Below are 14,947 nucleotides of genomic sequence, written 5' to 3'. Positions count from 1 at the left end.
AAGTAGACCTTGCTGAAATGCAGAACCAGGAATGCATAATGGAATCAAAATAATCCTTCCCTTGATGGTGGAGTTTTTAACACACTAATGGATATAGAGGGATGGCAATATTTTGCTGATTTCCTCCCTGCTACCCCATTTGATGTGATTTTAAAAGAAGAAATTTCAAAGAGGAAAATCTAAGATTTCACTTCTCTAATTTCCTGATAAGATTACAGCTGCCCCGCCCCTTACACGGACTTGAGTTCACACAGAAGGCAAGCCCCAATCAAAACAACGGGTTGTATGCCCGTGGCTCATGCATCATGGCACGCCGCAGCAGCGTGCCCCATTATTTTGAGCATATGCTTGATTCCCCTTACGTGGGAGGGTCTGGAACGGATCCCCCACATAAGGGGTGGGTCTACTGTATGTGGATCCATTCTAGTCTTGCTTCAGGGCTAGGCTTGAGAGGAAAGCAGGCATAGTCATTCTAGAGGATGACATATGTTGGGGAATGATTGGTGGACAACCCTGTTGATTCTTCTGGATCACTGAATAGACTTTGACCACGTTATTCTTCTTAGTTTCCTAGCTGTATTGGCCTAAAGGCAATGGGCTAAATGTTCTCCATTGAAGTGAGCAAGACTGTTAGGTGAGGAGCATGGCTGCTCTACAAAATCATTGCCACCCTGGCCAAAGCTCTGGATTCATTTTAGTCTCAATATTCATGTGTGGGAAATGTGAGGGGGAAGTGAAGTACACTCAGTAGGTACTTCCCACATGAGTAAGAAAAAATAAAATGCATATCAACCGCTCCTTGTCTGTCTTGGAGAGGACTCTAGTATTGAGCAGGGATTTCTTCCTTTTCCCACACACCCCAGCTTTTTCCATACATACACACCACCCTGCCCTTGTTTTTAAGTCAACCTTAGCATTTTTGTGGTTATACTTTGTTCTCTTACAGTGTACATCTCTTGATGGACGATGTTCTATAAGCTGTGATGATGAGGTAAGTGTTACAGATGTTTTCTTGATATATCATATTTACACTGCCAGTGTCTCTAAGGCCCTTTCACACTACACAATTATAGCACTATGATTCAACTTTAAATGCTATGATTCTGTCCTATGGAATCCTGGGATTTGCTGTTTAAGGAGGGGTATTTAGGATTGCCAGCTAGAGAGCTGTAGTGTCTCATGAAACAATAGAGTTTATTGCACAGGGCTCTTTGTACACAAATGGAATGGTACAAAAGGGGCCAGGAAGGGAACGGAATGAGTGGTGGATGCATTTTACCGCATACCAAAACACCATCGCCACCACCAGAAGTTCCCGTTCTGTTCTCCACCTGTCCCAGAAGAGGCAATTTTTGAGAACTGTTCTGAACAGTTCTCAAAAATCGCCTCCTCTGGGACGGATGGGGAACGGAATGGAATGGGGACTTCCAGCAGCACCAGCAGCATTCTGGTGTATGGTAAAATGTGTCCTCCACCCATTCTGTTCCCTTCCTGGCCCCTTTTGTACTGTTCCATTTGTGTGCAAGGAGCCCTGTGCGATAAACTCAAAAGGTAGAGCAGGAGAGAAATATTTGAAAAGATACTCATATTATGATTTCTGATGCTCAAGCATTAGGGGTTTTTTAAATGTTCACATTAGTCTATCACAGCATTAAAGCTATTTTAGAGAATGTAACATTTTCTGTTCTTTCTTTATGTTGACCTTTATAGATCAGTCTCCCCCCCCCCTCTAATTTTAATGTGTAACCATTGACAATAAGCTCAGCAGAATTCTTAATTTCATCTATTTCCTTGTCTTAATTTGCCAGATGTAAATGTGTCCCAGTCTCCTGTAGATTTATGGATGAACTTTAGTTTGGATTCCCTCCAAAATCCTCCATTCGCTCTTCAGATAGATCATATTTATATCAAGTTGTCTTACAGAGGTGGATATAGCCTCTATCCACAAAGTAGAGTATAAGGGCTTTGATCAGCTTTCTCACCTTTTGTCAAGACATTACACAACAGGTGGTCCAGGATAAGCAGAGATAGTATTTCAACTAGCATTATTTATGTAAAGGAACATTTTTTTATTTGTACTTGTTTTCTTTCTGAAAGTTGCCCAGCAATCAAATACATATTTGTGAGATCATCCGGAGATTGGGTGTACACCGATGACACCCAAATCTATTTCTCTATGTCTCCGACTGTTGCAGTGACTAAGGATGGCGTCTCTCCTCTGGATGCCGGCCTTGAGTCGGTAATAGGCTGGATGAGGGAAAACAAACTCAAACTGAATCCAGAGAAAACGGAGGTACTTGCGATAGGAACCACAAGTCCAGGGAAGGAGCTTTGTCAACCAGTCCTGGATGGGGTCACACTACCCCCAAAGGACGAAGTTCGCAGTCTGGGAATACTCTTGGACTTGTCCCTGCAGTTGTCATCTCAAGCAGATGCAACGGTCAGGAGTGCTTTGTACCAACTGCAGTTGATATGCCAACTGTATCCCTACCTGGAACAAAAAGATCTTGAAGCAGTGGTACATACACTGGTAATCTCTCATTTAGATTTCTGTAATGCGCTCTACATGGGGCTACCCTTGTACCAAGTTTGGAATCTTCAATTGGTTCAAAATGCAGCAGCCAGATTGGTCACTGGTTCTTCCAGGTTTGACCACAGTTTTAAAATCACTTCACTGGTTGCTGATCAGCTTCCGGGTGCAATACTAGGTGCTGGGTATTGCCTTTAAAGCCCTACATGGCTTGGGCTCGAACTACCTGAGCACCCGCACTCTCAGAACAACTGGGAAGAATTTATTAGAACAACAAATGTTTAGATTAGCAACAACTTCCCAAACAGCCTTCACTCTAGCTGTTCCTAAATTGTGGCATGGTCTTCTGGAGGAGATCTGTCTTATTGCCTCCTTGGAGGCATTTAAGAAGGCAGTTCAGATGGATCTCTTCCAGTGAGCTTTGCCTCAGATGTTGCTGTCAAATAACCACAATACAACAGGTTGGAAGTAAGGCCACAACTTTATTTGCAAACAATTGGTAGGGTTGGCACAAAGCATAAGGTCAGGATCTGTGAAATCAAACAACCCGATGTTGTCTGATTATCCAAACCTGGCACCCACCAGGTGCTTGGGATGACCTAGGGGCTAAGGAACACAACTTGACCGCAAACATTGTCTTGCGTTCACAAATTCACTAAGCCCCTAGTCACCAGGAGGCGCTCCCGCGTTCTGGCCCCCGCAATGGCCAAACGCCTGCCCTATTCGCCCCCGGGTACCTATTGACTCCCAAACCAGAGCTCCATAGCCCTGGTACAACAACGTGCAGAACCTGGCCTATGCTGTGCCAAAGTTGTGACGAAAAAACACCCACAAAACAGCGGTGGGCGGGCGGGAGAAGCTCAAAGTCTTTCTCCCTTCCTCAGCTTGGCTCCACTCTGCTCGAAGCCAAGTGCCAACTGAGGGCTGGGGCCGGCAACGTGGCCTAAAATAGGCCTAGGCCCCGCTCATATTTCATGCTGTGCGGAGCCCCTCCTCCAAGGCCACCCAACCAATGGGCAGCCCTGGAGGACCGGAAGCTCCGCACCAACGAGCCCGGCTCCCAGAGCGTCACGGAGCGATGGGACCTCCCCATCCGCTCCGCGCACCAATAGGGAGCCAGAGCAAGCCCCAGTGCACACTGGGGCTTGTAGTTCCAGCTGCTTATAGTGGCAAAACGGTCTGCCCGCCGAGTCGGGCAACCATTTTTTTTCCACCTGACCTTGTCTAAGATATATTGTTCCAACTCCTTGATTATTCTATTGTTATCGTAAGCTGATGATAGTGTAAGTTTTAATGTAATCACTATCGTATTTTACCAACATGTTTGTATGCATTTTAGTGGTTGTAATCCTGCCTCAATCTATCTGGGAGAGGCGGGAAAATAATAATAATAATAATAATAATAATAATAATAATAATAATAATAATGTAATAAGGGTCTTTGTTGTTGGTAAAAAGAAGAATGAAGTTAAATTTATAATTGTATTCTTATGGCTGTGGCCTTTTCTACATGAGCCAAAGCGCCCCCCTCCCATTCTGGTGTTGTCCTATTCAGATGATGCATGGCCCAAACTCCGTTTTTGGTGCAGGCAGTCCTAATGATATCTAGCACATCCTACACCAGAAACGGAACAAAATAGAGTTAAAAGACATTTTAAAATTTACCCATTTCTTCAGCTCTTCTGGAAAGATCTGGAGCTCACAGTTTCTGCAGTGTGATGGCTGTTTGCACAGGCATCCCTCTGGGTCACTCAGCATGTCAACTGTTGCCACAGGTAATTTGTTCTTAGGTCAGAATGAGGTACCCAGCATGTGATTATCACTGGGAAACTCATTCTTACCTCAGAAGTGAGTGACCCACAGCAGTAGCAAATGCTCCAGGCAGCCAAGTAGAATGCTCAAGCAAACAGCTCCTGCAATGTGGAAACAGAGGGCCAGGTAATAGGGGGGAATGGAGTAGTTGTGGGGCCAGGATACTCCAGGCTGCCCATGGAGTATCCTGGCCAGTGCAGACAAGCCCTAGGTCAAGGTGAACAGTAAATCAGGAGGCTCCATGCCAAGTGGTACAGCCCTGCCAGTGCCATCTCCACCATGCACACAGCCTTTCCTTGTCCACACACATATTTTGTAAACATATGTGTGTGAACATTTTTGTTGACACAATATGTTTGGTGAACTGTGGTCAGCAAGAATGTAATGGGGAGGAAACCTTCCAATATGAACCTTTCTGTTTCAAAATTGGTTTCCGCGGTTTGGCAACAACTTGGCTATCCTTGGATCTGTAAAGGAGGTCTCTGGTGCCTCTAAATGGTCGAGACATTGCCAGTTTAGGTGGACAGTTTATATTAGCCACTGTCCAAAAGCACACATGAATCTGAGTAAACCTTTTAGGAGACAGTGAAATCTAACGTTATCACCATTGATATTTCTGAACTGTTTGTAGTTTCTGTATTTACTCTTTTGTAATGAAGATCCAAAAGACACTACAGAAATAATCCAGCGTGAGACCACTTTAACTGTCCTGGCTCAGTGCTAGGGAATCCTGGGAACTGTAATTTATTGTGGCTCCAGAGCTCTCTGAAAGAGAAGGCTAAATGTCTCGCAGTACTACAGTTCCCAGAATTCCCTAGCATTGAGCCATGCCAGTTAAAGTGGTCTCAAACTGGATTATTTCTGCAGTGTGCTTTGGACTAAAAAGTTACAAATCCTATTGGTTTATCCCAACTACAGTACAGTCACTGAATCAACTGTGAAACTGGTGAGTCAAGAAGTAGGTAGATCCCACTATGTAGGTTGGGAATTAACAGTAGAATTCAGGTCTCTGTCTCCAAACATTTTACTTTCTCATTGGTCAAATTTGAGTTTCTTCACTGATGGCTGATATGTTCAGAATCTAGTGAGATTAAGAGATTCTACCAGGTAATTCTGTACTCATCACAATGTTGTTTTCCATCCTTAACAAGTGGAACCCATGCATACACCTGTCATCTCAAAGCATTCTAACCTAATGCATATATGGCAATGTACAAAGCTACATACTATGGCTTAGATCTTAGGGTTTTGCTTCATTTATCAATGAGGTCCTCCAGTGAATGCACCTTTTCTTTCCTGAATAGAATTTTATTGCATTTACATAGGGAAAAAGGTACAATTCAAGTCCATGAAATCCACATCTGTTTTGATGCTGTGCAGTGTCATATATCTGTCTTATCTCTTCAAGTTATTTCTTACTTCTCAGTAAGATTTGCCTGTGTTATACCTAGATTTGTTTATCAAACAAATGCTCTCTCTTTGAAAGCCTGGCATGTTATTCCTATGCCCCTGGTCAATAAACACAAATAGAGACTACCTCATTTACTGTTGCATATGAATGAAGCATTTTCTTTCTCATATATATATCCAGTGAATTGTTCTGATCACTGAAATCAAATATCTAAACTCAGCTCATTATATTTTACAGAATATCAACTGTTACCTCATTGATAATAATGGGTTTATATTAGTTTCAGAAGACTATACACAGGTATGTGGACTTTTTCTCCCTTTTAAAGTATCTAGCCATACAAAATATGTTTTGTGAATTATCTGTTCTAAAGGAATGGCTAGCATGAGATTAAAAGATTTAAAAAAAAAACCCAAAAAACCACTGCCTCAAAGCAAATAGCTTACCTTTCTGGGGGTCCAAAATAATTTCTTCCTCACAGTAGGGTGGGTCTGCTTTTAAGCTCATAAAAACTTTAATTTATAGAATCCTTTTCTCCAGACATGTCTGTCACTCTTGTGGAATTTTTACCTCGAGGGGGACATTTTTCCTCAGTCTTTTTCTGAATAGAGAAAGGTTTGTGCTTACTTTTTGCAAACTGTGGCAGTTGTAGTTGAACAAAACAAATCACAACAATTAACAACCAGTGTTAAAATTTGCTCATGGCTTTGTACAGCACTTTTTTAGTTTTTTAATGAATATGCAAGGAGAATTACTGAAAATGAAAGACTACAGTCTGCAGTGGATGACTGAAAAATGTGGATTAGCACTGCTTCCATGTAGAAATTTCAAACAATTTTATAACCAACATATAACTCTCTATGTGTGTGCCTTTAAGTTGCCTGCCAATTTATGGTGACCCCATGAATTTCATAGGGTTTTCATAGGGAAGGAATACTCAGAGGTCTTTTTGCTAGTTTCTTCTTCAGAAATATAGTCTACAACATCTGGTATTCATTGGCTGTCTCTCATCCAAATGCTAACCACAGCTTATCCTGCTTACCTTCCAAGATCAGAGGTGCCTTGAGTAAATATTTTAAAACTTCTCAAGCTAATTTGGATAGAGCATTGTAAGAGAACAATGGCCACATATAAACAGGCTACACAATAGATTGATAAGGTCCTGTGATACATCATTTGAATTCACTTAAACAATTAACATTAAGCATACCAAGTTAAAACTTCATTTAAATACATACTCCATCTAAACCACCTCTCTTGATAACACATTAAAAAGCTTGCTTGAATAAAAATGTTTTTGCTTGCTAGCAAAAAGAAAGCAGGGAGGCAAAAAGCAAGCAGGGAGCCTAGCGTCCCATGGAAGAGAGTTCCAGAGGGTGGGAGCAGCCACTGAGAAGACTCTTTTTCTTGTCCTCCCCAAATGAGCCTGAGATGGTGGCAGGACTTAAAGAAAGCCTTCCCCAGAAGATTTTAGGGCTCTAGCTGGTTTGTATGGGGAGATACAGTCTCTCAAACAGTCTGTACCTAAGTTGTGAAAGACTTCATAGGTCATGACCTGCACTTTGAATTGTGCCTGGAAATTAACCAGTAGTCAGTGAAGCTATTTTAATACAGGAGTTATATGTTCCATGTAACTGGCTCCAGTCATCATTCTGGCTTCTGCGTTTTGAACCCGCTCAAGGCTCCGAACAGTTTCCAAAGGCAGTTCCACAAAGAATGTGTTACAGTAGTCTAAACAAGATGTAATCAAGACATGTGTCACTGTAGCCAGAATTGGCATCTCAAGGAATGGACACAGGACACAGTTGTCATACTAGTTTTAACTGTGCAAATGCACTCTTGGCTACTGCTGAGACCTGGGCCTCCAGACCAGTGGAGTCCAGGAGGAAACACAAACTGCGAGCATGAGATATTAGAGGGAGTGTAACCCCATCCAGCAGAAGCAAGGTCCCTATTCCTTGATCTGCCTTATGACTGACCAGGAGCACCTCAGTCTGAATTAAGTTTCAATTTGTTTGCCCTCATCCAGTCCCTTACTGTCAGCAGACACTGATTCAATACAGAGACAGCTTCCTTGGAGTCAGATGGAAAGGAGAGATAGAGCTGAGTGTCATCCACATACTGGTGACATCTCACCTCAAAACTCTGGATGACCTCTCCCAGCGGTTTCATGCAGATGCTGAATAACATGAGAGACAAAGCAGAACCCTTAGGGACCCCACAGACCAATGTCCATGGGGTCAAACAGGAGTCCCACAACACCACCTTCTGAGTACGTGCCTCCAAGGAAGACTCGAACCACAGCATAACAGTGCCCCCAAGTCCCATCTCAGAGAGGTGGCCCAGAAGGATACCATGGTCAGTGATATTTACATATATATATATATATATATGTATGTATGTATGTATTTATATCCCGCCCTTCAGCCCTAATGGCTGATATCAAATGCCACTGAGAGATCCAGCAGGACCAACAGGAACACACTTCCTCTGTCCAGCTCCTTGCATAGGTCATCCACCAAGGTGACCATAGCCAAGTCTGGAGCCAGACTGAAATAGATCTAGATAATCAGTTTCATCCAGATTGTTATCTTAGCTTTCTGAGGTCAGTAGAGCCTAATAACATGAGAACACAGTGGCGGGATACAAACCATCTTGTACGTATTGTATACGTACTAGGGTTAGGGGGGTGCGGAAGCACCACCCCTTCCTAACCCTAGTACGTATACAATACGTACTATATGGCGGTGTGTATCCCGCCCTAGTCTTTTCATCAGAGGTTTGAGGACATAAGTTCAAAACACGCTGCAGAAATACTCCAGTTTGAGACCACTTTAACTGCCTCAGTGCTAGGCAATCCTGGGAAATGTAGTTTATTTTGGCACCAGAGCTCTCTGACAAATAAGCTAAATGTCTCACTAAACTACAGATCCCAGAATTCCCTATCACTGAGCCAGGGCAGTTAAATTGGTCTCAAACTGAATTATTTCTGCTATGTGTTTTGGACCATTCCAACTAAACATTAGTGGAATATGTTGCCTCAGAGGAGTCTCCTTCTTTGGAGGTTTTTTAAAGAGTCTGGATGGCCATCTGTCAAGAGTGCTTTGATTGTGCATTCTTGCATGTCAGGGGTTTGGTCTGGTTGGTCCTTGTGGTTTCTTCCAACTCTAAGATTCTGTGATTCATAACAAACAATTGTAGGGGCAATACAGGGCTGAAGAATGTGTAGCTTATGGGACACAACCCTACAAGAGACCCTCAAATCCCTCAACCCCTGTCCCAAATGTTTTTGTTTTTTTTCAAATTGGGTATTTTGTGTGGACAAAACCTGAAACAACCACCTCCATGGTGCTTCAAATTCAGGGGTTTGCTTTATTTCACTGTAACCCAGTAAACACATACCCAGGCCTCCAAATGGCCAAATATCAAGCCAAAAATAAAATTGTGTCATTTCTGGGCTGCTAAAGGCATGGTGCTACAACCTGAAAGCAGGGTGCAGGTGCTGTAAATTGCCCCTCAATACAGTTGATGACCCTGGATTTAGGATAAATTTGCTACAAAGTAGCTCCTGCAGTTTCAGCTGCAGAAGAAAATGCTTATTTAAATATACCACCTCCTATTTAAAACTGTTGTTCTTAGTTATAGTCTCCATCAAGTATAATGCATCATGTTTTAAAAGCTCGGTTTTGAAACTGATATGCAACCAAGCAGAGCTTTGAATGTTATTTAATTTCATAAATGTTCATAATTACTTTCTTAAAATGTAACATGCTAGTTAATAATGTGTTAGATTCAATTATTTTAAAGGTTTTTTTTAAAAGATATACACTTCAAAATGCTAAAATTGTTAAGATCCCCCCCAAGGCCAATGCTCAAGGAATTATGCCTTACTTAAATTTTAAAAAGTATAATTTTACTAGCTGTCAAGTTTAAAAAAAACAACCCATTCTCATTATGTCTTCATTTGCCTCCCACCCTGAACGTGTTATTAGAACCAACTATAGCCTGCTGTAGAAAATAACAGGACTAAATGGATAAAGGATCAGATAAAGGCTGATCTGGACGCAGGCCTTATAAAAGAAACAGTAAGAGAGGTGTCCAGTGACTCTACAGACTGTGTTTAACTAGATCATTTCAAGTTTGTAAATACCGATGAAGTGGACAAGCTCCTTGAAAGTATAACGAGGACAATGTGCCCTCTCAATCCTTGCCCACCGAGGCTGATCGTTCAGGGAGTGGATGCAATAAAAACATTATTAAAACTTATAATCAATGCATATTTCAAGGAGGGAATATTTCCATCCAAATTAAAACAAGCAATAGTCAAACCGCTTCTAAAAAAAACCCTCCCTAGACCCCCTGATGAGAAATAATTACAGACTGATCTCCCTTTTACCATTTCTGGGCAAAGTGATTGAGAGGGTAGTTACCTTCCAACTCTAAGCTGTCTTGGATGAAGCCAATTATATGGACCCATGTCAAACTGGCTTCAGGGTGGAATACAGAGTTGAGACTGCCATGGTCGCCTTACTCGATCATCTCCATCTGGGCAACGACAGTGGAAATGTGACCTTGTTGGTGCTCTTGGACATCTCAGTGGCTTTCGATACCATAGACCATGGTATCCTTCTGGAGCGCCTGAGGGAGTTGGGCATTGGGGCACTGCACTCCAGTGGCTCCATTCCTACCTCTCGGCTAGATTCCAGATGGTGAGGCTGAGGGACAGCTGCTCTTCTAAAAGAGAGCTGACATCTGGTGTTCCTTAGGGCGCCCTTTTGTCCCCCATGCTGTTTAACATTTACATAAAGCTGCTGGGAGAGATCATCTGGAAACACGGGGCACAGTGTTATTAGTATGCTGGTTACACCCAAATCTATTTCTCTGTGTGTCCGACTGTTGCAGTGACTAAGGATGGCATCTCTCATCTGGATGCCTGCTTTGGGTCGGTAATGGACTGGATGAGGGAAAACAAACTCAAATTGAATCCAGAGAAAGCAGAGGTACTTGCAATAGGTACCCCAAGTCCAGGGACGGAATTTTGTCAACCAGTCCTGGACGGGGTCACACTATCCCTAAAGGACCAAGTTCGCAGTTTGGGAGTTCTCCTGGACCCATCTCTACAGTTATCATCCCAAGTGGATGCGATGGTCAGAAGTGCTTGGTACCAACTTCTGTTGATATGTTAACTGCATCCCTACCTGAACCGAAAGGAGCTTGAAGCAGTGGTACACGTACTGGTAATCTCTTGTTTAGATTTCTGCAATGTGCTCTACATGGGGCTACCTTTGCACCAAGTTCAGAAGTTTCAACTAGTTCAAAATGCGGCAGCCAGACTGGTCATGGGAACCTCAAGATCGGACCACTTAACACCGGTGTTAAAATATCTTCACTGGCTGCCTATTAGCTTCTGAGCCCAGTACAAAGTGTTGGTTATTACCTTTCAAGCACTACATGGCTTGGGGCCAAGTTACTGGAGGGAATGCCTCTCCCTACACGATTCACCCTACACTCTCAGAACATCTGGGGAGAACTTATTAGAGCATCCAAAAACTAGGTTAATAACAACTACTGCCATGGCCCCCAAACGGTGGAATAGCTTACTGGAAGAGATCTGCCTTATCACCACCTTAGATGCCTTTAAGAAGGCACTTAAGACAGATCTCTTCTGGCAAGCCTACCCTCCTAACCTTCTATAAGAGATCATAAGAAGACACTCCACTCTGAGTATGATTATATGAAATTAGATGTTGATATAGTTATTTTATCGAATTAATAGTATTAAGATTTTATTGACTGTTTTTTATATTGAATTGTATTTTTATTGATGTAATGTCACCTCGATCTGTAGGGAGAGGCGGGAAATATAAATAAAAACTATTATTATTAATTTTACCTCTCCAAAAACCACTTGTTATAAATAACATTGTTACTTGTAACATGTTATGTCCAGATACCACAAGTGAGGTGTGGTTTAAAGTATCGGGGCTTTTCCCTACAAATTATATAGGGTTTGTTCATTCAAATCTGAAGAAGTTCTGTTGTCTGGAGTTATCTACCAGTAATTTCTTACATTCTATGCTCCTTAAATTCATTGTTTAGATAGTCCCACTGAACCACTAAACCTAATGTGGTCAGGCAATAAAATACAATTTTCTCCTTGCTCCTATCAGGCTTTACATATCCAAATACTTTGGATATAGAAGGCATTGTTTATTGTTCAATCAAAGAAATGCTTCCATTTTTTTCTTTGTTTGTAATTTCTTTGCCAGCAAGCTCCCAGGTGTGTATATGAGGCCAAATCTATCATTTGCAGTAGTATCAGGATTTCATTACAACAAAATCTGTAGAATCATGCAGTGCCCTTTCTTCCTACAAACATTTTGGAATTATTCTGTTAAGGCATAGACAAAATGTGAGTAATTCTTTTGTACTCAAGGGTTTGTATGAAGTGACACTTCAGTGCATATAGCCAGGACTTTAACAACTTGCTAGAAGATATCAAGACACTTCAGGATTGTCCAGAAAATCCATAACACAAATGTTTGTTTTCTGATCCAAAATATATCTTTATTATTATCTGGGTTTTTTTAATTTGGTGAACAAAGACAAAATAGGCCACTCCCCAGTATGAAGCTATTCAAATAGAAACAGGATATAAACAATTTATATGTCTGATAAAATGCAGAGGTTTAAACAGGTCATACAAGAATTATGTTAAAAATATTTTAATGATTTATTTAGGAAATCCTTCAAACCCTGTTTATATTTGAATGGAGCACAATTTTAATCACATGGATTTATGCTCAGATTAGAGTATTTTCTTTACAAGCTTTAGAGTTGAGTGCAATTTTTTTAATTTTTATTTCCAACATTAGATGTTATGCAATGAACCTCAGTCTATTGTGTAAGCTCTCACATCTGCTCAAGGGATTATTTTGTAATCCCTATAACTTGCCCTGACAGTTAAATCCTTTTCAATTTTTATGAAAGAGAAGTAGCCTTTAAAACTTCATTACATAGCTGTCGAAGCTCCTCTGATCGTTTGGCAGAGAATGCCACTTGAAATGGTAACTAATTTAGATTTGCATTTATGTACATTTTGGACATTTTTATGCTTTCTTCTATAGACTGGAAGTTTCTTTGGTGAGATTGAGGGTGCTGTGATGAACAAATTGCTAATAATGGGCTCCTTTAAAAGGTAAAATGTTTTCTACTCACTGTCCTTTGCTTCAATTAAAGAAAAGCAAGGAAGGATTTTTTTTTACTTGCTTATCTTACTCTTTGTGTTTAAGTTCCCTTAGTATGTTCAAACAGATGTCAACAAACTGATGTCAGCATTGTTTATTTCTATCCAGAACAAACCCCAAGGCAGTGTGGCAATAATATTTGGACTATTTCCATTGCAGCTCAAATGTTGTATTGCTCTTAAACACCAAAATAGTGATCTCATTAGGGCATTGTATTCACTTCCATTAACTTCCATATTTCTTGATCTAAGTATTATGAGCAGGGTGGTCAATTGTTTTGCGAAGTGCTCTTACTCTATTTCCATCAGGAGTGTAGGTAGAGCTGGCAAAGTGAGGCAATGTCTTGCTGTTTGCTTCAGACAACATAATCTCTCGGGTTGGTTCTAGTCCAAGGACAGAGAGGAAAGAGCACTACAATGTATCTGAAAGGTTTCAGCATCCAAGTTAGCAGAGGTGATTAAAGAACAGCACAAATATTGGATAAACACCCCTCTCCATTTCTCTCTCTCTTCTTCCCCTCTCCCCAACTCTCTCTGGCTACATGCCTAGCCTTCCATCTCCCATCTCCCTTTATTGCAGTGGTTCTCAACCTTCCTAATGCTGTGATCCTTTAATACAGTTCCTCATGTTATGGTGACCCCCAACCATAAATTTATTTTCATTGCTGTGAAAGGGTTGTTCGACCCCCAAAGGGGTCCTGACACACTGGCTGGGAACCTCTGCTTTATTGGATGGTGTATGTAATAATTCTTCAAACAAGTCTCATACGTAAGCCTACAATTCAGAAAGCCTGAGGGTTGGTAGCAAATGGGTGGGAAAGAGCAGCCCAAATCTGCTCTGACCAGAAGTAGGTCTGAACCCTGCTGACCATATGGTCCACTCCCAAGGAGGACCATGCATGCAGGGTCCAACAGGAATCAGATTGTCTCAGCTCCTTTTTGTTCCAGTCCAAAGGGCCAGAGTTCAGCACAGCTTCCAGCCACTTGAGAGGCATGTATCGTCTAATCAGCATGTCTCCAAAATGGCTGGAAGCCATTTCTTTCTGCCCATCTGTTTCACACGAGTTCACAAATTCTCATGCTACAACTCCTTTCATATTGCTAGTCTCAAAGGTGTGGCAAGATCCCTTTGCATATACATAAGCCTACAAGGTAGTATAGGCTGAGATGGATGGAATCAAGTTCACCCAGTGATTTTTGTGGCTCAGTGGGGCCTTTCTTGTGAGTATCCATTTAAGGACACATTTCACTCTGTAAGTTTGCTTCCCATCTGCATGCTCAGCCTACTCATACAGGGTTGAAGAATCATGAAAGAAATGTTCAAGTTTTTATTCTATAAGTGTATTTTCTAGGTGTTTGTTTGTTTGAAGTTACACCATGATCCACACTTGGGTGGGGGTTCTACCATCCCTCCAAAGACACTCACATTCTCTTGCAAGGAGCAGGATTTGGTCTAACATCATTTCAAGCCTCAGGAAGAATCCTGCTTAGCTTTGCTTCAGGGAAGGCTTTGGGCTAGCAATTGACTGTTGAAAATGTCTCTTGTTCTATTCCTGGAATAGAAATTGTCTTGGCCTTTCAGATGTTGAACTGCAAGTCCCAGCAGTCCTAGTCAGCAAGCAAGCATATCTTATTTCAAATAAATTACAACTTATGTTAAAATCTTTATATCTTGCCTTGCCAAAATTTCAAGGTGATGATATGCAGACCTAACCAAAGTGATCTGAGTGGGAAGCAAAGTGATGGATCATCTGCCACTTCCAAAACTCTGCCAAGGGTAGTTGTGTAATGGAGGGATGACTTTTACTGGCATTTTAGATGAGTGGGTCATTATTCTGGGGATTCATCCCACAATTCAAAGCACTGGAGGAAGGAATGGTTAAATATGGCTCAGGAAAGTAATCCAGGGGTCTCTCGAAAGGAAAGAGTGGCTTTGGGTCCAGCAGAT

The 14,947-nt window shown here is 41.6% G+C and overlaps 1 protein-coding gene across 3 annotated transcripts in view; it reads left to right on the top strand.

The window, feature by feature from the left end:
• CACNA2D3 (calcium voltage-gated channel auxiliary subunit alpha2delta 3) overlaps positions 1-14,947 on the top strand; it is a 717,368-nt gene that overhangs the window by 653,995 nt on the left and 48,426 nt on the right. For 2 of the 3 annotated variants that reach the window (XM_089522601.1, XM_089522591.1), the window contains 3 exons: positions 947-991; positions 5,991-6,053; positions 12,881-12,951. In XM_089522601.1, coding sequence (XP_089378727.1) covers positions 947-991; positions 5,991-6,053; positions 12,881-12,951 — 179 coding nt within the window. Of the gene's footprint in view, positions 1-946; positions 992-5,990; positions 6,054-12,022; positions 12,141-12,880; positions 12,952-14,947 lie in introns of those variants that run through there. The other variant, XM_089522612.1, reaches the window with a different exon arrangement.

The sequence above is a fragment of the Sceloporus occidentalis genome, unplaced genomic scaffold (assembly GCF_023333645.1).
Source record: "Sceloporus occidentalis isolate IW3139 unplaced genomic scaffold, rSceOcc1.0.p SCAF_1, whole genome shotgun sequence".
NCBI lineage: Eukaryota > Metazoa > Chordata > Lepidosauria > Squamata > Phrynosomatidae > Sceloporus > Sceloporus occidentalis.
This window is presented reverse-complemented; position numbering and strand designations above follow the sequence as displayed.